Source organism: Camelus bactrianus, chromosome 8 (genome assembly GCF_048773025.1).
Source record: "Camelus bactrianus isolate YW-2024 breed Bactrian camel chromosome 8, ASM4877302v1, whole genome shotgun sequence".
In the NCBI taxonomy this organism is placed as follows: Eukaryota; Metazoa; Chordata; class Mammalia; order Artiodactyla; family Camelidae; genus Camelus; species Camelus bactrianus.
The window spans coordinates 15,881,509-15,906,085 of record NC_133546.1 but is presented as its reverse complement, the minus strand read 5'-3'; the positions used below and the strand labels follow the sequence as shown (position 1 = coordinate 15,906,085).

General features: G+C 43.1%; 1 protein-coding gene across 1 annotated transcript in view; it reads left to right on the top strand.

Moving 5' to 3' along the window:
- Nucleotides 1-2,126: 2,126 nt before the first annotated feature.
- Nucleotides 2,127-24,577, top strand: part of SASH1 (SAM and SH3 domain containing 1) — a 284,627-nt gene continuing 262,176 nt past the window's right edge. Inside the window, exon 1 of the mRNA XM_074368199.1 lies at nucleotides 2,127-2,280. Within this exon, the coding sequence (XP_074224300.1) occupies nucleotides 2,236-2,280 (45 nt within the window). The 5' untranslated portion in view covers nucleotides 2,127-2,235. The remainder of the gene's footprint in view (nucleotides 2,281-24,577) is intronic.

The following is a 24,577-nucleotide window of genomic DNA, read 5'->3' as shown; positions in this document are numbered from 1 at the left end:
TTTATATCAGTTTAATTTGTGGGAAAACGGAAACCAATTTCACATCCTCTTTTTCTTGTGCATTGTTAGCAAATGACTAAATGTCACTAATACTCAAGGAGACTCTCCTAACAGCTCTCTAAAGAAAATGACCAAAACATGCCTGCAGAGTCAGTTTTGTGTGCCAATGACATTAGTTGAGTCGGTCATGGGCCAAACAGGCTGAACTTGTGTCCCTCAATTCAAGAAAATACAGCCTATAAAACCTCACACTTGTAAAACATGAATGTGGCAGATGGTTTTAAAGCAAAAGTTGCTTCCCCTCTTATAAGTGGATGTGCCATGGATTCCTTTAAGTGTCAAGATGCCCAGGAGTTTTTTTTAAATATGACCTAATTTAGAAGCATGGGTTTGTATGTTGTTTTTCACAAGTGTATATATTCCGTAAACATACACCCACCCTCACTCAGCAAAATGAATAGTTAGCAGATGGAACATCAGATTTCACCATCACCAGTGGGGAAGAAGACTCCCAGAAGGCTTCCCACCAGAGCAAAAGAGATGCTTCACATGTTTGGAAAAGTTGCCCAGAGTTCAAATGACTCACCCCAGCTGCAAACACCAGCAGTTAGAGATGGACTCGGCTCTAAAGCTGGACCCGCAAAACAGGTTCTGACGGGGCGCAGTGGTTCATGCAGCAGTTACACTAAGTGCAGCCCTCCCTGGGGCTTCCAGAGAAGAAAAGTAAACAAATGCTTTGAAATATTACTCCCCCCTCAAAAATATCATCTCTTTCCTCTTGAAAATTTACTATTCCTTGGCCAACTTTTCATTTCCCCAGATCTCTTGGTGTGTCAATATTTTTTTCAGTATATTTAAGCAGTTAACCTGATGTGGTTGACAGTAGTTTGGGGCATGAGGAAATGGAGAAAATGTATCAGACATAAATAACTGCTTTCTAGGGTAAAATTCTATAAAACTAAGCATTTTAGAAAGCCCGACCCATATTAAACTGAGGAGGGGAAAACCTCCCTGCAAGAGAGTAACTTTCAAAGTGGTAACGTTTCGTGTTGGAACAGCACGATGCTGGCTTCTGATTTTCCACCCCAGGCTTTGGAAGGAAGGCTCAGCGGTTGACCACAGTTAGGTTTTACTGAAAAGGGCCACTGCTCATTAAGTCCTGTGTAATTAGAAACTGGCAGAAGAAGGGAGTGTTGTTAGAACACTCAGGGGAAGGTTTATCAAAGGATATGCAGTTTGTGCATTGGAGTTTTGCTTTTCATCATAAGCTCTGACAACTTCATTAGATCCAAGAAATGTTCGTGGAACATATAAAGGTCATATGACCACAGAAATCACTTCAATTCTTCCACGTTTCTGCCGTCTGGCTTTATCTAGACTCTGCTTTTCCTTTTTTCAGCCTGCAAGAATGGTGGGTGAGCAGTGTTAAACTTCTCTATTTACACGTATATTTCTGTTGAGTGACCATGAGAGCAGTCAGAACTAATGAAAACGGGGGTGTCACGTATCTGAGTTATGCCTGCAAAGATAACCACAGATCCAATTCTCTGGGCCATTTTGACGAAGTTATTTCTTTTCCAGTCTCTCGTAAGAAAGAGAGACTGTTAGAAGCACATATATCTTTATGCAGCTGTTTAAAAATCATATTTTACCTGTTCTAACAGAGCACACACAGGATGAATCATGTACTAATCGACTTTGGTTAATTTCGCCCACAAGAATGCCAAAAGTCGTCTCCCTGACCTTGCAAACCTTATACTTGCATTCCTGGTGTCTATTCTCGTGTTACTGTGCACACCTTCAAGGGAGCTGAGAGCTTTATAATTACTAGAGTCTACCATGAAAAAAAAATGCCAGAAAACGCCGGCACCACCCAGTGTAGGGTTGTTCTTGGCACAGAGGCTGGGGTGTGGTGCATTGGCACAAGGCAGTAGGAGTTGTCATGTCTTAAGTGGCAGTAATGCGAGGGGATACTTTTCTTCTCTGAGTTATATTATTATCTCCCTAAATGAAACATAACTCGGCTTTGAATCATAAGTACGGGAAATGCCCGCGCCCATCTCACCCCAACGTATGTAAATTTCATTTCTCCCAAGACTCCCAGCTATGAGAGAATGCAAACCGTCAATGTGGTGAAAGCAGCTCGGCTGAAATGTTTGCTGCCCTGTGCTCAGTCACTCGAGCAGCCCAAGTGACACATTTGACAAGGCAGAACAGGAAATTTATCCCTTCAATATGGAGCGTTTTGCAAGGGAGGCTGAGTTTTGGAGCAGACTAATGGTAAGTGGAACGAAGTGTTTAAATATCAAGGGCACCATGCGGGGCATTTTCCTGGTGGCTTTTCATAAAATTAAGATGAAAGGGGAATTTATAATCAAAGGACTGTAGTCTTGCCTATTATTTTAAAGTGAAACATGCCTTCTACACAGCAAATGATATTAGTGATAAATGACTTCGGATGGATTGTTTGGGTGTACATTTTTCTAATTTTATTGATGAACCGCACTGGAGAGCTTGTGGGCACGCAAGACATGACCTTATTGAAGCAACATAACTCGCTGACAGAAGGGTTTGTAACATTGAACCAGGCTTTTAACGCAGATGAAGCGTTTCTTGGAACTCTGGGTTGGATTGTTACTTTGGATTGTTTTTAAATGCACCTCTTTAAAGAGTATATAAATACACGGGTATCTGTATGTATCTATGCAACGATCATAATAAATACTCTGATGAGAAGAACATGATAAAGGAGCATACTAACATCTAAAGCTCAGTTTTATGGTTTTTGAACTGGGCGTATTCAGACCTGCTATTTCCTTTTATGTTACTGACAACTACTGAGTTTACTTCAGATGAACTGGTCACGTCCTGAAAGCTGCATAGCACGACACAGATTCCCAGGCTGATCATCTCATGTTACAGTTGAGTAAACTGAAGTTCCCCTACTTGGATTAACCCAGAGGTGGGCTACGCGATCATGGACCCCAACCCCCACCGCAGTGCTTTTTCAGTTAGTGTATCTTGCTTTCCATAGTATAACTTTCCATTCTGTTTCCTCCTTTCTAATGTGAATTTGAACTTCACTGGAAATAGAAGGTTCTGTCGCAAACGTGGGTGATTTTTAGATTGGAGTAACAAATTCTCTTCCAGTGTCAGCATCGTGACACCCCCCCCCCCGCCCACCCCTGGCGAATGACCTGGCAAATGACCTTTCTTACCTTCTTTTATGACATGAAGTTGACTCCAAGAACAAATTAAATCATTGGTTCCTAGAATCATCACTTCTGTTGTTTAAAGAATATTCATCGTGGCTGGTGTCTTAGGTTTTAATACTATATCTCAGCTGGTAAGCCATGTTGTATACTTTTAGAGAAAGAAGGGTAAAAAATACTATACTGCTTCCAAACACAACGAAAAGGCACGATTTTCAGATGGATATTCAAGCTTTTGCTACGACTCCCTTTCTTTACCCAAGTCATTCACTTAGCAAGCAGATCAATCAGCTGTATTCTGGAGACTGAACCATTTCTATGCTGTTATAATATTTAGATTTTTTAAATGTCCTAATAAAGGAGCTCATTTTGACAAACTACAGAAAAGTAAAAAGGGCTTTATCCGGCATGCCCCCAGGGTAGGAAGGAATATCTGTGCTCCAGGGGGCTGGGAGCATATAGCAGCAAGCTCTGATTGGCTCCAGGGTCCTCAGACAGCCTGAGGGGCCCAGGCAGAGGCTGGAGCTCAGAAGTACACAAAGGGTTGAGATGCAGGTGCTGGTCACCTCCACTCAGACCCCCCACCCCTTCCCTTGCACAGGGAGATTCCCAGGTAAGATATGGTCTTGAGAGAACATCGGAATTGTAAGGTAAACACCTATCATGCAAATTCAAGCTCGCCTATTGTTCTGTTCAACCTTGATTACTCCAACTGCTACTTTGAAAATTCTCTCTCTTTTGGAAGCTCTTCAGCCCCTAACTCCATCTCTGCCATTACATGTCATCACCAGTTCCCTTGGCAGGCGGGTGGCCACCTACCTCCAGGCCAGCGGCCCCCAAGACTGCCTTAGTTTGCTGGTAGCAGCTCAACAGTCCCTCCCGGGCTTTGCCAACTCAGACACCCAGGGACAGACACAGCCCAGGGCAGGAGAGACTGAAATTCATTATCATCCAATGGCTGTGTGCATCAACAGAAATGGAGTTGGAGCACCTGGTGTGTTTTCACACTGTCTCTCTATCATAATTAATGTACCCAACCTCTCTTGTGGTCAACAGGGTGTTATCTTAACTGCATAGATGGTGAGACACAGAGATTTAATGATGGGTTTGGAGCTCTCTGGATACTGAGCAGTGTGGGAGTGAGAAATACAAGCCTCTGCCATCATAAGCTGGCAACTTCATACATAACGTTGAACATTCAGCCTTCTCTGCCTGGAGGACCAGAGTAGTTCCTCCACTGATAATTCCCTAGTTGTCCTTTGTTCTTAGTGCTTTTGAGTGTTTGCATGTCTTTGTTCTTGCAGGCTGCTTATGTCACATAGAAATTCACTTCCATGCTGAACATAACTGGATAATGCTTCTCTCAAAGAGGGTAATAGTGGCCCCTGCAAGTTCAAATTCAGGAGGTTGCCTCCAAGTGCGGCTTCAAATCCCTGAGGTTGTGTGCTGTTCAAGGACAGTTGGTAGATCAGGTCCCTGCCCTGCACACAACTTAGCACAATGGCTATACAGGTCAACTTCAACAAGGATGGATTAAATTCAATATGAGGATGCAGTCAGCAGTGGGCGTGATGTACACGCACGTTTATTTGGGGGAAGTAGACAGTGGTAACTGGCTATATACTGCTGTGTGTCACCACACAGGAGAACCAAGCCATCTTTCTTCTTTCAAGCCTAAAATCCTCGTTTGCCCTTATCCGCCATCTCCAAATGTGTTCATCTGAATGAAGCCTCAGACAAGGGCTCACTGAGTCCGGCTTCTGTACTTCCTCTGCTGTTTCTTCAGAAAATGCAGAGGAAGAAGACATGCTCTTGACTCACGTAGGTGAAAATATATAGAAGCAAGATATACATCCATGAAACAATTAGAGAACAAAGTAACATATAAATGCCTCTCAGAGTGCATGGTTCCGACATTAAATGGAATGGTGATTCTGAAGTCAGGGAAGGTGGAGAAGGTTTCATGAAGGAAATAGAGGGAGAAGGATGAGTAGGATCTTAAAAGGAGAGGGATCGGCATCTGGGTGAAGGGGACGGTGTTGAGGAGATGCTGGGATGCAGAAACTCCACTGGCGCTGGGACGGTCCTGGGTGGTTTAGCAGGAAGTGCCGCTGAGGGGCTGGGGAGAGAGAAAGCAGAGCAGACCACCCCAGAGAGCCCTGAAGGCCAAGCAGGGGAGTTAAGACTTGGGAGCCATGGAAGGTATGGGAACCATTGAAAGGCAGATAAAAGCAGTGTTCAAGGAAAATTAGTCTGTCTGGGTACATTGGATTCTGAAGATTCTGGAGGTCCATTAGAAACTGCTGTTGTAAGACCTAAACATGAAATGACAGTGGTCCCAGACCAGAGAGGTACAAGTTGAACAGGGAGAAAAAAGTGTATTTCTAAGGGGAAATATGAAATGCTAGTTGATGAATGGGATTCGGTTGGGTGTAAACTTCATCAAGTTAGAAATTATGCACCAGAAATTGACACAACATTGTAAACTGACTATACTTCAATAATGTATATATATATAAAAGAAATTATGACTCCCTTGTGTAGGTAAATGTACTCTGTCTTTGCTCAGGATAAAGGAGAAGCCTAATTCTTCTCCTTAGATCTACTCTTAAGGCCAACAAACCTTTCTCATACTTCCTTCCCTGTTCCTTGAGTTAACCAAATATTTTCTAGAAAATTCTCCAGGCACCAGTGCCCATCCTAAGAGCTCAGGCCAAAATTTCTCTTCTGGGCAACAGTCTTGCCACCTGGAACATTTTGCCCCTTCAAGGCACCTCCTCTCTCACAGCTGGTTTCATGACATTGTGGATAAATTTCCCAAGTTCTCCTCCTTAGCGACTGGTTGCTGTCTATGAAGCATTTTTTATCATTCATATTCACTGTCTTAGTTTATTTCTAGTTTGTTGGCACCGCACGTCTTCTCCCTTCTGGTTTTATTCACATCAGTCTGCCCCCTGAAGTCGGGTTACCTGGCAGCATCCTTTGCTTTAGATGATCGACTCTGCCATGCATACATGTACTGTATTTGACTTGAACTCTCTTCTGTCTTTGCAAAAAAGAGGTACACCATTCACTTGGTAGTTTGAAAGGGGAGACAAGTTATCACAACAAATACACAAATGGAGAAAATCAAGGGGTTGCTTGTTTAGACCGACAAGGCTTAGATAGGTTTCAAGGGTAAGTTTGAATCACTGAAGGTGGAGAACTTTAAGAGACTGTAAATGTGTTCCAGTTCACCTGCAGCGCAGTTTTTAGTAGTTTTTCCTCTTAATCTTTAAGTCAACATTTAAAATTTGGAAGACTTGACATAGCAATCCAGAAACATATTTCCTTGAAAAGGAATCAAAAGATATGGCAGATACAAACTACCATATATAAAATAGATAAACGACATGGTCCTACTGTATAGCACAGGGAACTGCATTCAATATCTTGCAATAACCTACAATGAAAAGGAATATATACATATATGTGTAACTGAATCCTTATGCTGTATCCCAGAAACTAACATGATATTGTAAATCAACTATACTCCAATAGAAAAAAAAATATGACAATAACTCAGCTGGAGCTGAGAACTGTTTTCCCCTGTGGATGGAGCCCACATCTTCCTCCTTCCCTACCTTTTAAGTTCTGATCAGGACTTATGGACATTTGCGTTTATGACCCCTGATCTAACCAGTCTCTCATTTTACAGAAAGAGAAACTGAGGCACAGAGAGTTAAATAATTTTTCCAATATTACCCAAGAGGTTGATAGCAGTACAGGGATTAGAACTGAGCTTTGCTGTGACTCCTGGACCCTCTTTCCCTCCCTGTCGGGGTTGCACCTGTGTTCCCTGAATACAGGACCCCAAAGGTTGGCGAACTGGAGAAAGGCAACGGCCTGCATGTGGGGATGCGCTCATCAGTCAAAAGGGCCGTTAAACAGGTGCTCCTGAGCACAGGAATCTGGGGACATTCGAAGAACTAGTATTTCTCAGCTATGACCCTTGATGTGATTTTATTTTCCTTTATTGCACTTACTACTTACAATTCCAAGAAGGAACATGCTTCATAATTAGCTTTCTCCCTTTATTACAATTTCTTTACTTAATAAAAAACTTGAATATGGCAGTTATGATATAACACTGTAAGCATTTGTATTGAAAACACCCCAAATTTCTAAATGAAACTTACCGATTAAAAAAAAAAAAAACAACACTATGTTTTTTCTTGCCCACTTTCTTCTCCTGAGCTCACTTCATTCCCTTAGACCTCTGGCCTGCGCTGTTTGAGTCTCTGGCTCAAGTATGTGAAAATGACATTGGCACTTGGCTAGAGGCTCCTGCAGACGCTGCCTCCCATGGACTCAGCCGTGCTGTGGTCTCGGGCGGTGCACAGGGCAGGCCGGAGGGGCCGCCATCATCCCACTTACCATTATTAATGAGGCTTCGGCGACCTCTGCTGCGTTCCTGTCCACTGCGATTCTGGCCGCTTTTCAGAAAACACCTGCTGAAATCCTTGCGAGAAGTCCATGTGCGTGCCAGGGCCAGGTGATTGGTGTCGCTCTTGAACAACGTGAAGGTCAACCTCTTGGCCCTCCTCTGGCTGTTATTTTAATGAAAGTCAGAATTCTTTATTGAGTGAATTTTAATGCAGAGCCAGCACAGGCTGGCATTTCTGCTTTTCGCATAGTAACATTCGAAATTGTCTTTGAACTGAAATGGAAGATGGGTGGAGATTTTGCAGGGCATTTAGACTTGGAGGATGGGGAGGAAAGGGAGATCCTCTGTGTTCTTTGAAATATCAGAACGTTTAAAATTAATGTTTGATCTCCCCATTCACTGGTTCCACTCCCCCCCCCCACAAAGGAATCAGACCTCCGAGACTGCTCCCTTTCTTTGGGGGCCTTTCTTCCTCCTCCTCAAACCTGTGGCGCTTTTGGCTGATGTAACAAGATGACTTCCTTACATCGGTGAGGATGTTTCAGTCCTACCACTTAGGCTATTGTTTTCAATACAGGTTTTACATTTCCATTGACTGCATAAATATGTGGGTTGTAAATGAGAGGCAAAAACTCTAGACAGATTTGACACTGAGAGTCCCCAGTAGAAAGTTACCATATATTAATAGTTCATTTGGTCTCAGACCACATTGATAAAATGTGATATAATTAATATAAAACAGTGATTAACGATGACAATAATTACTAACATGCATTACATATTTAGTAAGGGCTAGGAACTAGGCTAGGCATCTCAGGGTATTACCAAATTTAATCTTCATAATGCCCCTTCATTTCTCTAAAATGAGTGTGATAATTGTGTGGGTAAAGGTTTAGTTTGAGGCACGCAGTTTAAGAGGGGTGCAGGCGAACTGAAGCACTTTGCAAAGTGAGGATGGGAGCTACTGGAGAGAGCAGAGGTTCTAAACCTGAGCCTGCAGCAGAATCTCCTGGGAGAATGGCTTGAACACAGATTGCGGGGTCCACCACTGTGCAGATGCCACAGAGTTTCTGATTCAGTGATCTAGGATGGGGCCCCAGAGTTTCCACGAACAGCTAGTTGCTGGGGGATATTGATGCTGCTAGTCTCCCTGGACCAGAAGCATCAGCATCCCCCAGCAACTCTGAGAGCTACTGGCCTAGAGCTCAAAACTGTATCACATGCAGGACAGGGGGAGTAACCCCAAAGGCTTATCCCTGAGAAGAGACTGCCCCGGGGTGCATAGACACCTCCTGCAGCCTATTACAGGGCTGGACTGTGGAAGTGATACCCTGGGGACAGTGGATGTGACATTGGTCAAAAAGGTGTGGATTGACACCAACACAACTGAGAGTGAGGGAGAACAGATGGAGTGGGCTGCCTGTGGAGGCAGCAAATTAAGGTGCCCACGCAGAGGAGGGTGATGGGTTTTGGAGCAAGGATTACAGCCTGGTGGCCCCGAGGCTGAATGCAGCGGCAGGTGTGTCTGCAGCGAGTGTGCAGGGCTGCTAGGTGTTTTATTCTGAATGCATCCTCCAGTCCCCTGCCTTTCCTCCTCTCTTCGTCCTGAAGATTCATCCATTTCTGCTTGCTGGCCTGGCCACAGATGGCCCTGGGGCTGAAGGCCCCTGAGGTATGGGGTGAGCAATCGAATACTGAATTTCATTATTTTTTATAATGTGTCATCTGTGCTCTCAAGAATGAGAAAAAGTCACTGGGTAAATTGATCCCAGTTTGTTCACTTGTAGGAACCATGTACTGGGAGAGAGGACCCCCGACAAACTGCTGCCGTGGAAGCAATTCTAACATCGCCCGTCACTGCGGTGTGTCTGAGGGTGGCTCTCTCAGTCACCCCATCCTCCCTCCAGGTCTCGTTTCTCGGTGGCTTCCCTTGGTTCCAGGTTATTAGAGAGCTGGCCCATGGTGACCCTGGGACCTAAATGGCAAAGACACACCCTTCCTATCCTTCCCTGCAAACATCCCCCCAGGGCTGCCCTCCCTGGGTCCAGTGGGCTGGTCCCTCCTGGGACACACATGCACCTTCGGGAGCCTGAGAAGCCAGGCACTGAGAAGTCTTGGAAGACAAGGCAATGACTAAGCCTTGGCAGGAAGAGAGATAAGGGAAAGGAGTTTGGGTTTGATTACAAAACAACTAGCACTGAGAGTGGTAGATTCTCAGGAGAAAAAGCTTATCAAGGAAGTTCCAGGGCAAGGAAGACTAAAGCAAAATGAAATGACAGAGAGAAGTAAGAAGAACACATTTAGAAATGGAAGATCTAGATAACTTGTTAGGGAAAATGCATGGTCAGGGATGGACGCTTTGTCCTTGAGAGATTTAAAATAAAATCAGGAGAAGGCTTCACTGGATCTAAGAACATGATTAAATCTTTTCCACCTTTGCCCCCCGGGTCTGGTTGCTGAGTCTGTGGGTTACAGTCCCCAGGAAAGCACACTGCTTTCTCAGTTATGATAGTTCTGGAGTCGGGCTGCCATCCAGGTGGCAGAGCTAGGAACAGTGTGTGACCCTTCCTTGGACTGTCTCTCCATTCTCTTTTCTTTCTTTCTTTCCGTCCTTCCTTCCTTCCCTTTTTTCCCTCCTTCCATTCCTCCTTACATTCCTTTCTTCCTACAAATAAGGAACGAAAAACTTGAATAGACCACTAGTGCAGGTTCCAGTAATAACCATGTCAGGGAGTTTTTGCGCATCCAGAGTGAATCATATCCTTATAACTGAGATCAGGGGTCGCATTGCTCCCAGGAGAAAAAACACTTACATTGATGTGTTTATGTATTGGAATGATAATATTTGTCCATGTGAAAATATGTGTGATTCCTTTCTGCCACACCATATGGCTTATTACTATTCATAATCCAAACAGTAGCAGCTGCTGCAGAATGCGAGAATGAGTTTTCTTGAAGTAAAAATGGGCTAACTGCTGGCTACCACATGTGGTTTCCACAGCATCTCTAGTTATTCACCAGAGACCTACATGTGGGTTCCTTCCATTAATCCAGTCCTTTCATGATTAATATCTCAGAAGTTCACTTTTCTCGCCGCTTTCATTCTGTCCCTCCCACCCAACCTACCTCCGCTCAACCTGGGCCCCCGAGGGGCCATTCTCTCTTGAGGACATGGCGGGCATTGGTTAGAACTGTTGGTGACTGCAGGTTTCAGTTTGGGTCATGTTGACTGCTGACAACTTCCAGCGGAAATTGCAGTGAAGGTTGGCCCTGGTTCTCCATGTGGCTTCCTACGTTGTGAACCACATGCTGTTGTTGTGGTTAATCAGACACATGGAGGCACTGAAGCAGTTAATGATTCCCCCTCAGGCCGACTTGGCCCAACTCTGAGGTAATGGAAAATGGAGGGTAGCCCTTTCTCCAGACCATTCGGCAGTGGTTTGCAGAAACCCTTGAGGTTTAAGAAGGAATTGATTTGCGGACTAGGTGCTGGTTGCCACTATAGAAACCAACACAATCAACAGTACGAAATAACCCAATTTCACAGAGAATTATCTGCGGGACTTATTTATAGCATGACGTGGTCATTCTCAGTCCCCCTAAAACTGGAGGCTTTAGAAAATCAAAACACTCTTTATGCTGATTCCACACATCACAGTAAGTAAATGTCTAGACTATTTAACCAAAAAAAAAAAAAAAAGAAGAAGTCCTAACCAAATATTCCAGAACTTGAGCCTAAAATGAAAGCATATAGATAATTGCTTCAATTTTCCACTTCAGTTGGTCCAGTCATAATAATACCTTGCATTTGCGTGGTGTAGCATAGTTTCAGAGTATTTTCACGTATATCATTAGTAATTGAGACTTTTTTTCTGAAAAGACTGTCAGGTGACCCGAATCGATGGACATTTGCGAGACTGGGATATTATCTCTGTCCAGAATGCTTTGTCCTGTTCTTCCCACAGCGGTATCACTGATTTCCGACTGGTATCGGCCATCTTCCTGCAACCGTTTGTCTTTTTCAGGTGTCTGTTGGTCAGTTCCCTAAGTACCTGCTGCTTTTATCACAAGTTATAATAGGGTGATTTATCAATGTCATCCTCCCCAGGCGGCAACAAGAGAGAAAACCACAAGATATCATAGGATCGGTCCGCACACCTGGCCTTTAACCACAGTTCTCCAGCTTGAAGTAGCATTTATACCCCTGTCATCCCAGACCTTGTCAGGAGGTCTGGGAGTCAGCCTTAACTTTGCCAGGCTTTGCCTTCGGGGTGCACTAGGTAATTGTTTCATAATCTTCTCTTTTCCAAAAGGAATATCCGACAACATTCCTAGGTCACATTTTGTGTTTAGGAGCTGCTGCCTGTGTGTGTGTGTGTATGTATCTGCTTCTCATTTCTGTGTTTCTTGTAATCATAGCTTGGAGGCCAAGTAGGTGATTGCCCCTGTGTGCCGTAACGTGATTTCAGGGCTAAATAGTCCAAATAGGTCTTTCTAATGGATGATGCCTGAATCCTGTGATTTGACTACTCTTGCCTTTCCTCCATGCTCAGAAAAACTTCCCCTTGAAAGCTCGGCTCTGCCCACTCTCAGAACCTATCCTAACCTGCAGGTAGTGATCACTTGAACGGAGATTAGTCCTGCCATCCTAAGCCTGGTGTCTGGTGGGCCTGGGCTGAGCCCTGGGCACCTGGTCTGCTGACCCGCACCTCAGTTTGCACCATGTTTAGCTGGTGGGTGTGCCCGGGATGCTGCCATTGCATTCTGTTTTATACGTACACCCTCCTGCTGAAATACAGCTACCCTGCCCCTGCCCACTGGTTGTGCCGTTGAGCGAATGCTGCCCCACTGTGTCCCATTGCCTCAGGGTGCCTCCCAGGTGTACCTGGAAATGGGGCTGTGTTATAATTTCATGGGCCCCAAGCACTTTTGGCTTTGTGGACCACTTCCTTCATTAAAAAATAGTAAAAGTTATGTTTTACAACTGTGTTGGTATAAAGGTAAATATATTCATATTATATATTAAAACATTTATTTGACTTGAAAGTGTGTTTTTTTTTTCTGATTTTAATTTCTTTAAGAGAAATGAACACATCAACATGGATCTCTAAAATATTATGGCCCTCGGCACTGTGCCCGGTGCCCTGAAGGATAAGGTGGTCCTACCTAAAAATGGACCTTTATGGCAGACCCTTTACCTTGGATCAGTGTTTCAAAGTTCCATCCTTTGCAAACCACATTAAGGAATTTCACCATATTGCTCTTCCCCAGTACTTGTTTTCACCCACAATTTTTCTTTTAATGTGCCCTCTTTGAACTTGTAATAAGAAAAGAAAGTTTGCATTTTGAAAAGGAAGTTTGTCAGTAGCAGAAAGCCAGTATAATTTGCTGGAAGGAACTGCATGTTTGTTCCTCTAAAAATCCCAGTGTTGAAACCCTAATCCTCAATGCTCAAGGGTATTTGGAGGTGGAGCCTTTGGGAAGTAGTTGGGGCGTGAGGGTAGTGCCTTATGAGAAAAGACATGAGGGGGCTTGCCTCTCCTTCCTCCCGTGAAGAGAGGTGCGTGGGAGGTGATCTTTCTTTCTTCACTGGCATCACCAGGTCTACAGCTGAGGCTAGAAACGATAGTACCCATTTTCCATCTATCAAGTACAAAGACGACCTGCTAGATGCTGGAGGGGAAGGGTGGCCAGAGTCAGAAAAGGGAAATTAACCCTGAAACAATTTAGACATACTCTTTGTGAAATAACAGCAGGTTAAAGCCATTTTGAATTGGGTCTTCTTTTATTAGCAGCTGAAATCATCATTACTGATATAATGATAATATATTCTGAAATTCTTATTGCCTCTAATTTGACTTAAAGCTTCTTCCCACCAGAAAATGAGCAGGCTCTAGCCTTAGCTTTTTCCTACTTAGTGGATTTGAAAAATTGTCCTTTTTGACAGTTTGTTATGTTACTTCTGGGATGCCTCTCTGCATAAATCAGTACCAAAATTTGCCTATTCCTGCATCTTTGACATGGGAATAAAGGACTGGGCAACTGCTCTCTTCCACTACAATCAATGACTGAACTCAGTTAATAATAAAAATAAATCCTACATAGCAAATAATAAAAAAAAAAAAAAGGTGATAAGATGTGGCCATTTGCTTCAATGCTTTTAATTATAAAATACCATTTTACTTGTATCTTTAAGAATGGGCCCTTTTCAGCTGGGCATGGAGTATTGAATACTTATTTAATGGGTAGAATTCTATTTCCATTGTGAAGAAGGTACAAATAATAGCAGCTTTTGCCCCAAAGCCAAAACCCTTTGGGGAGTCTGTCTCCACTAATGTGTGTATCGACATACATGCATATTTCTCATTAATACTAATAGAACCTAATGCGACTGTATAAATCACCTGAATTTTGATGCAGCGTGAATCTGAATGTTGGATGATTCAAGATGAACTCCCAAAGTCCATTTGTCTGGGAGCTATTTCTTAATACGCCTTCATCTTGTAGCCGAATTCCTCTCCTGCGACTGAAATATTAATCAAAGGCTGTTTCTGCTTGCTCCCATCATGCACACCTGCCTCTCAACGTCAGAAAAGATGAAGTAGAATCATCTGTGTGATGACGTGCCTCTCTCCAGGAATAGTTTAAGGTTCTAGTGAAAGAAATAAAAAGGGAATGGACAGAAAAGAGAAATTAAGAGAGATTTTCCTTTTCCTGGGGAGCAGTGTGCAGGGCCAGGCTAAATTCAGTGCATGCATATTCTGGAATCCTGGAAGGAGAATCAGATCACATAGGCTGAGTGTGAGGAACTTACACATCCTTCCTCCCCACATTGTCCCCCACTGTTGTCAGCTGTATCAAGCATCTAACCTCCAAACCTCTAGAGCAGCATTTTTTACCGAGACTCTCAGTGTCGTCTCTGGGAGAAAGGCATCGTATTACCTATCAGAGTGTCTAAAGTGCTTTCCAACCAGTGTGCCTCACTCATCCAGAAAGGGCCCTTCCAGCCGCCTCTAACTCCAGCTCCCTTTCCTCTCTGATCTTCCCCTTCTCTTAACCTGGATTCTAGTCACAGCGCTTACTCGTGGAGACTGCCTTTTGCTTTACCCTATAATAGGCAGAAAAGAAAAAATGTACAGTAGTCCCTCCGTATTCATGGGAAATATGTTCCAAGGCCCCCAGTGGATGCCTGAAATCACAGATGGTACCAAACCCTGTACAACTGACCCTCTGTATCCTCAGGTTCCAGCCATGGAATTTAACCAACCATGGATTTTAAATATTTGGGGAAAAAAATTCCAGGATGTTTCAAAAGCCAAAACTTGAATTTGCCTCCTGCAGGCAGCTATTTACATAACATTTATATTGTATTAACAACTATTTACATATCACTTACATTATATTTGATTTTATAAGTAATTAGAGATGATTTAAAGTATAGTGAGAATGTGCACAGGTCATATGCAAATACTACACCATTTTATATAAGAGACAAGCATCCTGGAACCAAGCCCTCATAGATATAGTGGGACAATGGTATATGCCATGTTTTTTCCCCAGGCATACATACCTAGGATGAAATTTAATTTATAAATTAGGCACAGTAAGAGATTAACAACAATAGGTAATAATAAAATAGAACAATCATAACAACAGAACTATAATAAGTTATGTGAATGTGGTTTCTCTCAGTCTCAAAATATTGCACAAATTTAATGCCTTTTCCAGCTTAACTAAGCACTTATCACCCACTTTGGCTGTAACTTTTGCAGTTTGAGATGCAATAGCAAAACTAGCACAAATTTCTTCTTTCTTCTTCACAATTTCACAAACAGAAAATTTGTTCTTACCATAGATCTTAGCAACCTCGGCAAACGATTTTCTTATTTAGTCAAGAACTTTCACCCTTTCGCTTAAAGGAAGCGCTTTATGGTTACTCTTTGGCGTATCTGAGTTGCCGGCATCATTACTCTAGCACTTTGGGGCCTTTGAGTAAAATAAGGATTACTTGAACACAAACATCATGATGATACCACAGTAGTGGATTTGATAACCGAGTCACTTAGTCAGCTACTAAGTGACTAATGGGAGTGAGATACGCTGGACAAAGGGATGCATCACATCTGGGGCAGGACGGAGCTGGCAGGCTCAAGATTTCATCACTCTGCTCACAGCAGTGCACAGTTTAAAATTTATAAGTTGTTTATTTCTGGACTTTTCCATTTAACATTTTCAGACTGCAGTTGACCACAGGTAACAAATCTCAGAAAGCCAAACCTAGAGTGGGGGCAGGGTGGGGGCGGTTACTGTACTCTAAGAAAAGGAAGCACACAGCATTTCCCCCCAAAGTTTCTTTCAAACATAACAAAAATAAGAATCAGACAGAAAGAAAAAACATGTAGATTGTAAGTAAAACTCCTTGTTTACTGCTGGACCATGCAATCTTGGAATTATGGAAAATTAGCACCAGAAAGGACCTTTGGCAGTCTGTTACAGCGATGTTACACCCAGCAGCTGCAGCTTTTCACACCTACTAAGAAAGCCCTGGTGTTTCCACTGGGTTTCACATGGACACAGCAAATACTGTTAGTGCCCCTTTTACAGATAAGGAACTGAGGCTCATTGAAAATACTGCAAAAACAGCATCATTGATTTCTGTATCGATAAATCGGGATCATTTATTTTCTTCTCTATTCCAAGAGAATAGGGGATTAATTAAATACACAGCTGCTGAAACAGGCTTTTAAATCCAAGATATCTTAATTCCCAAGACCAGTGTAAAGCCCTCGATGAATCTTGAGGTCCACAAAACATTTCAGAATTAGTTTGGTCATTATGATCTGCTTGAACCAAAGGGAGTGCCAGGATTAAATGAAGGTTTAATTACTAATAGTTAGAATTAGTAAAAAAGATATTGAGTTGTAGTAAATCTTCAAATCTTACCCTAAATTGAGACATCTTTTAAAAATGCAACACTTTGGAGGGAGGGGAAATTAGATGAAGGCAGTCCAAAAGTACAAACTTCCAATTATAAGATAAATAAGTACTAGGGATGCAATTTAAGTACAATGATAAATATAATTAACACTGCTGTGTGTTATATATGAAACTTGTTAAGAGAGTAAATCCTAAGAGTTCTCATCACAAGGAAAAAATTTTCTATTTCTTTAATTTTGTTTATCTATGTGAGATGATATTCACTAAAGTTACTGTGGTAATCATTTCATGATGTATGTAAATAAAATCATTATGTTGTACACCTTGAACATATACAGTGCTGTATATAAATTAAATCTCAATAAAACCAGAAGAAAAAGAATACATTGGTTAAGATTATATTAATAAGAATGATAACTATCATTTATGAACTCAGATTTCAAAAAGACTGGGGTGGCCTCAGTTCCACCACTTAATGGCAAAGTCCCTCTGGTCAAGTTTCTTAATTGATCTAAATCTCTGCTTCTGTAGCTATAAGAAGAAAATAATGTTACTTACCAAATAGACTGTACTAAGAATTAAATGAGACCACTGAATAGCAAAAAGACTTTTCATACTAGCTATTAGGATGGCATACTCTGTTTAGAAAATTAAAAGTTCCATTTTAAAAAGACAACATTATTGTTGAGGAGAAGAACTTGTGCAGTTTAACTCTTAACCACATGGGAGAGAAGCATGCTTATTTGAACCATGAAGCTCTGGCTCCGGCATCCTCACCCTAGTTTCCTCTTCTGAAATTGTGGATATCAGATTTAGCAGGAACTAGAGGTGTGCTACCAACCCCACAAACAATTGCATTCATTCATTCATTTATTCAGTAGTTTATTGCATGCCTGCTATGGGCCAGACCCTATGCTAGGAATAAATACAAGGAGAAGGCTGTTCCTGCCCTTCGGGGTCTCCCAGGCTAGTAAGGGAAAGCCTAGGGAGGGGCACTGAAGGAAAGGACTGGGTATTTATTGGGGCATTCATATAGGTATTCTGACACACTCCCAGTGATAGCCCTAGTCAAGTAGGTAGTGGTAGCCCCGTTTTATAGCTGAGGCCCAGAGAATTTAAAGTAACTCACACAAGGTCACACGGCACGTGAGACAAGGAGGAATCAAAGCCCCATATGTCCGATCGTACTCTTTGTACTCCACCAATACTAGACTGCATGACCCCACGGCCATATAGTATTATGAGGGCCACCACCTGCCACTGACTGCCACCGAGCCACTGGACGTGTCACCCTCCGCTGTTCTGTTGACGTTGGAGCCCACATTCCTTCTCTTGGGACCCTCTGGAATGGGGAAGAGAGACTCGGGGTGCTGTCCCAGAGGACTTGCTGCGTCATTCATTGTCAAGCAGCTCTCAGGCTCACCTGAATGAGACCGAGGAATGTCTCCTCCATCTCCAGAAGCAGACTGTTCTTCTCACCAGTGCACCTGCCAACGTCACTGCGAGTAATTTTGATAGTTCCTGAGAACGTATTAAACAGGAGACGGACAGCCCTTGGAAGAACAGAGCTGCGGCAAGAGAGATCGCCTCGGGAATTGGGAGAGGTTGAGACAAAGCCAAGAAGAAAGAAGTGTCTTCCTCATCCAGAGCCTCAGTAGGAGAGGGGACCACAGGGTCAAGCAGAACACGGTTCAATGAGCATTAAGGTAAGAGCAATAGGGTCTGGGTACAGCCCAGTGGTAGAGCCCATGCTTAGCATGCATGAGGTCCTGGATTTGATTCCCAGGACCTCCATTTAAAAAGTCCTGGATTGGATTCCCATTGCCTCCATTAAAAAGGAAAAACAAACAAACGAACAAACAAAAAACTTAGGAAAAATAGGTAAGAGAAATACACTGGGGAGCAGGTTCAGGCACAGGCCCAGCGCCAACGCTGAGAGATTAAGTACAGGAAGAAGCCACGAATTAGGGCCTTGGGAGCCGAGGACGGTAGGATTCTTCAACAGTTGTAGCGAGAACACAGGCCTACAATTGTGTATTCTCAATCCCCAAGTCCAAAAGGCTTGGAAAACTGGAATTTTTTGGTGGCAAAACCTGTCCTGAATTAACATAAGGCTGTCTGTCATCAGGTTCATCCCTCAGTGTGATTATTCATAGTTTTGCTGTAGAAATATTGATTTATTATATTGTGGGTTGTGCTAGTGGTATTAACTAATATAGAGGATAGGACTCTATTACATTTCTTAAAAACCCAAATTCCAAAGCCCGAATTCCAGAATTCATGGGTTCCAGAGAGGTGACCCTGCGTCAGGCAATTACTTCCACATTATCTCATTTAATCCTTACATGAGTCTTGAGAGGAAGATATTGTTTTCTCCGTTTGATAGAGTAAGAATATAGGATAGGGAAGTATTTATTTGACCGAGGTCGTGCAACCAGTGGAAAGTAACAGACAGGGCTGAACTGCACACACTGAAACCCAGCTCAGCACTGGTCCAGGGCCATGCACTGTGCCATTCGGGACTGGAGAGTGACCAGCAGTGGCTCCCTGGCAGGGGACTCAGAAACACGGTCAGCTTGTCCTGGTGAAACCTGTCCCTGACCCAGACATCTCCCACAATGGCTTTGGTTTTTATAAAAAAGAAGCAACTGCTGGGCTAGAGCCTCCTGTCAGCGTGAACTTCTAGAAAGTGTTGAGTTAGAGTGAAAAAGAATCCTTCTTTAACTCTGATGTCTTTCAGCTACATTAGAGGACCTCTATCTAGGACAGTGGTTTTGAACCTTGAAGGGGTCTCAGATCCCTTTGAGAATTTGATGAAAGCTGTGAACTTACTCCACGGGACATCGCACATACAACTCCTCAGAATGAAATTTTCCATCTTGTTTCAGGGAAGCCTATCCACGAACCCCCAGGTTAAGAATCTCTGTCCCCAGCTTTTTGAAGATTGATTAATTTTCTGTGAAAGAAATTCACAACAAAGTTTAAAGAGTGACAGTGGTTTCAATTAATATAATTCAATGCTTCAGTTAAGATGTAATTTCTAAAGAAGCCTAGAGTTCCCTGGCCAAAGGGTGTGTATGTGTTAGGATATTGGGAGGGAAGACTGGGCAGGGGTTGAGTCCTCTGACTTCTCAAGTAAATTAGCCATACAGGTATTGTTAAACCCTTACTCTTTGTTCTGTTGACCTCTCTGCTCCTATAAATGACCAAACGGTCCTGAAAGCAGGGATTGCAACAGAGGTGACTTTCAGTTCCAGGATCTTGTAATTATCTTCTGTCTCTACGAACTTGGAGATGTTGGTTCTTCTAGGCAGATTCCTTTCCATCATCTGAAGAACTGAAACTTGCAAACCACTGTCAGCGCCCAAAGATCAAGAATCTCCAGCAGGCATCATAACTATATAGTTTATTTTCCCTCTTGCTGTTTTGATTTACTGAGGTCCTAAGCCATTATTTCCTAAAACTAAATATTTCCTAGTCTTTTATATCTCTCGTTTGATAGTTATGCCTGCATCATTACCGGTGCAGGAAATAAGCCTTCTTGGAAAATTCAGAAATTTGATAATGGCAGATTTTGTTTTTTACATGATTACCTTTATGACAGTCCTGTCACTCCAAACCAAGTGCAATATATTTGTACTGGTTTTTCTCTGATGAGAGTATCCATGGCTCATGACACTGGGCTGGGCTGCATTTCTGATTTGTGTGTTTGGTAATTGATAGAAACTGATGGTGCATGCATTTTGACGTGAAGTTAAAAAATAGGTGTGTTCGAATGAGCAAAACGCTTATATGCCCCTCATTTCCCACATGTTAATAAACAAGATTAAATGATAAATGCAGTTTAGCGACAATGGTTACGTTCTTAGACTCTGGAGTTAATCCAACCTGGGTTTGGGCTTTGAGTCCACCACTTATCAACTAAATGACTGTCGACAAGTTACTTCATCTCTCTATGCCTCATTCTCTGTAAAATGGGATTAAAAATGGTATTTCCCCGTAGAGATGTTTTAAGGATTAACTGAGATAATGCTTGTAAAGTACTTAGCACGGTGTCTTGTTCAGTACATGTTAGCTATCATTAATGTTATCTCTCAGGATAATAATGATTTCCCAACTCCGTTCTTCTCCAAGAGCCCTCTCTGGTATTATTTGTACTTAACTACAACTGGGTCCTCAGAAGTGCCAAGATGTATATTTATTGGGTATTTATCCCAGCTCTGAGCTATTGGAGAGTTAGTGCTGGGGTGAGGGGAGGGAGGCGAATCTCATATTACCAGAGTGCTTTGCGTAGGGGGGAGATTGCAAGCCTTTGTGACAAATAGCTTTTTTGTGTGCCGTGTGGCAGCCTTGTGGGGACTGGATGAGTTTCTGCTGAATTGAGCTGAATGCACGAGATAAAGGGAACGCGTGGACTCATCCCAGCGGCTCACACCCTGGTGCCTCGTCCCTCCCAGCTGTGGCCCTGGGGTCAGCACAGGTGAATGGACTCAGACCTGTTCCAAACCAAAACATTCTAGGGAGGCAGGAGGGTCTGTCTCAGTCTCCTGGGTTCCCAGGAGCCCAGAGATGCCAGGTTCCTCTGAAGTCAGTATGAGGATCGCCTTTCACCTGTCTCTGCAGAGTTGGACACTGCAGACCCTGAGGGGCTCTGCCAGCACTGGCACAGGGTCTCTCTGAGAAAGGCTGCTGGCCTTGCTTTATTTTTCTATCAGCTTTGAAGAGCTTTGAGTCTAAAACCACCTGTCTCATTCCAACCGAAATCCAATAAATGTTTGGAAGAAAATAACCCCATTTGGAAATCGGTAGGAAACTCAGTCGATACGTTTCCTGTTTCTGCTAATGTGCAGAGCTTAGTCTCTCGGGAAATCGATACAATTTCAAAATGTGTGTCACACAAAAGCAGAGGTTCCAAAAGAGGAAAAGTTTATAAGACTGACTATGTTTAAAGAATGGAAAATAGGTTCTCCATAACATACTTGGCAAAAACTAATGCTGTATGTTTCCTATGATTTAGACATGCGCTCTGGAGCGGGGAGAGGCTGTCTTTAGGGCAGATGGAGATACTTCGCCACACTGCCTTTCCTCCCGGCTGGTAACAGGGGAACTTGTAATAAGTTAAAACATTTAAAAATGAGATTCTCAGTAATAAACAGCCGTGTATAACATATCGTAGAAAGTGACATTTTTAATGACTGTCTTATTACTGATACTAAATTATGGTATTGTTTCATTGTATCCGCATTTGTAAGGTTCAAACGTAAAATCAGTTAGAATCAACTGACAGAGCATACCTGGACTTTTCCACAGCACTAAAATTTACTTATGGTGTATAGTGATCAGAACTAGTGAAAAAGAAAAAAAAAACCAATTTGGAAAAACAAAACAAAACAAAAACCTTTTTCCTGACAGAACTACAACCAGCAATACCTTCTAATATGTACCTGTGGACAGTAATTTCCCAGAATATGGATAATGTGAAGGAATTTTGCAGTACTCCTTTTACCACTTTTTAGCTTGTTTTTTTTTTCCCCACTACTTTTATTTTCTAAAGAAAAGTACCCAGATTTCTTGTTTACTTGGCCTTCTTGACTTCCTTGTGCTTGTGCAAATGAGGTTTTTAATATTTATTCATTTCAGAAACTTTGTATTATTAGAAGACTTGTGGCCAGAGGAAAAGAAAACATGAAGTATATAGAATTACTTCCAGTGGCAAATGATATTGTTATTATAATACGATGAACAAAAACATAAAACAATGGGCTGGAGTCAAGGCACGTGGGCTCCAACTCGTGAGCCTCCAGGAAGCCCGTTGGCATCCTGGGGACATTTATGTGAGATGACCGCCCAGGTCCATCCAGCTCTGAAGGGTCCGGGGCAGTGCCCCGCAGCATGCAAGGCAAGAGGCTGGGCGGCCAGCCCTGGAGCCAGCCTCTCGCTGCAGCCTATGTCCTCTATGACCTCATTTAGCTCTCTGATTTCCCTCATCTCTATCATGAAGGTAGTGATAGCATCCCCCAAAACATAACAAAGGTGTTAGGTTAGGGGGTTAAATAAAATCCTATGCTGCAAAGTGTTTACCCCGGGTGGCTGAAACAGAGTCTGCACTGCTTATTATGTGCCACTCAGCCTGGCTGAGCACCAAACAGCGACCCAGAGAGACTCTGGAGCCAAAGAGCTCTGCCACTTCCTGGCTGTGCCACCTCGGGCAAGTTACTTAACCACTCTGTGCCTCAGCTTTTTTTATTCACGACACCAAAGCCAAAGATAATAATATTAAGCAAAAGATAATAATATTAGCATAATAGCTTAATAATTTAAGCCAAAAATAATAATATTAGCAACCTATCCCATAGGACTGTTGTAAGGATTTTTTAAATCTGGATAGAAATAATACCACTATTTTGAGATGTGCTTACTACCTGTTAGTCATTAACCAACATGGCTTACATACCTTATCTCTTGTCATCCTAATAGCCTGTGAGGTGCTGGTCCATTCTCACCCCCATTTTACAGACAAGGAAATTGAGAGCCAAGGTAACAGAGCCAGCATGCGGTAGAGGCAGGGTTCAAACCCAGGTCGCCCTAATCTAAAGCTTGTGCTTCCCAGCCCTATAGTCTGTGCTTGGCCTGTGCCTTCCCCAAAAACAGCATGGGCATGTCCAAAATGCTAACGTGCTTCCCCGGCAGGCCCAAGCAATAAGAACCCTGAGGAAATCCGTCCAAGATCAGGCCCACGAGCACACTAGCACCCTCATTTGCAAACCAGATTGGGGGCTGAGTGCAGCGGCACCACCGCCGTCAAGAGAGCACTGCGTACTCTGCTTAAAAGTCAAGCACTTTTGAAAACATCTGCTTGAAATTGTGTGCCACTGATTGAAGTGAAAAACAAGCTCAGCTGCCAAGCAACGGTGAAAAGAGGACAAGGAGAAAAGAACTAGCGACAAACGACTAGTTAGCACGTCACCACAGAGGGTCGCAGTAAGAGCCCGCCTGAAATAAATAACCTCGCAAGTAAAATGGTTGAGATCTTTGCCAAAAGTTATTTTATGTTTCAATACGTAAAATATGAAACTGTTATTTTTCCGCACAAATTTCTTTAGTGGGCAATTCCTTTAATTTGTTGGTCCTATCAGAAGACGGCAGCCCTGATACATCCGACTTTTGCAACCAAAGCTCCCTGGCCTTTGGCCTCACCTCTTTGGTGTAGCAGGAGGAGGGCGGGGGCTGGTGCAGGCACCTTGGAGGGACAGCTTCCTCCCCGCTCCCAGCACCGAGTCAAGCCAGAAAACACTCAAGCTGCAGAACTTTTGGAGAAGTTCCGGGCCAGACTCTCCAGGCCATGCCCCTGGTAAGAGGCAGAGTCAAACCCAGGTACTTGGGAGTCCACACCACCAAGCCATCTCTTCTGCTTCCCTAAGACGTTTAACCCTATGTGACCACGACCTGGCTGCCTGCCTTGGGACTGACTTGTTTATCCTTTCCTAAAAGAATCCTACATTTTTATAATCTCTAAATTATCCCACTTCCCACCCTAAAATAAACATAACTTAGAATTCGCTCACATCTAAAATTGCATTCCTGTGCTGACAGTGGTGAGGAATGCTGAGGTGGAGAGGGGACTTACTCCAGAAGACCTGGAGAGAGAACCCAGGTTCCCAGGAGTCCTGAGAAGCCATCCTTGGCATTGGTTCCAGGAACAGTGCTCAAAGCATACCCACACTGGGTCTTGACTTCTCAGAAGGAGAAGAGCCTTACATAAAGTGTCTTGGCCAGCTCAGGCGGCTATAACAAAAATACCATAGACAGGTGGCTTTAACAACAAACATTTATTTCTTACAGTCCCGGAGGCTGGGAAGTTCAAGTTCAAGGTGCCGACAGATCCTGGCTTGTAAATAGCTGTCTTTCGCTGTGACACAGAGAGAGAGGGCTAGCTCTCTTCCTCTTATTATAAGAATACTAATCCGATCAGAGGCACCCCCAACCCCATGATTTAATTATT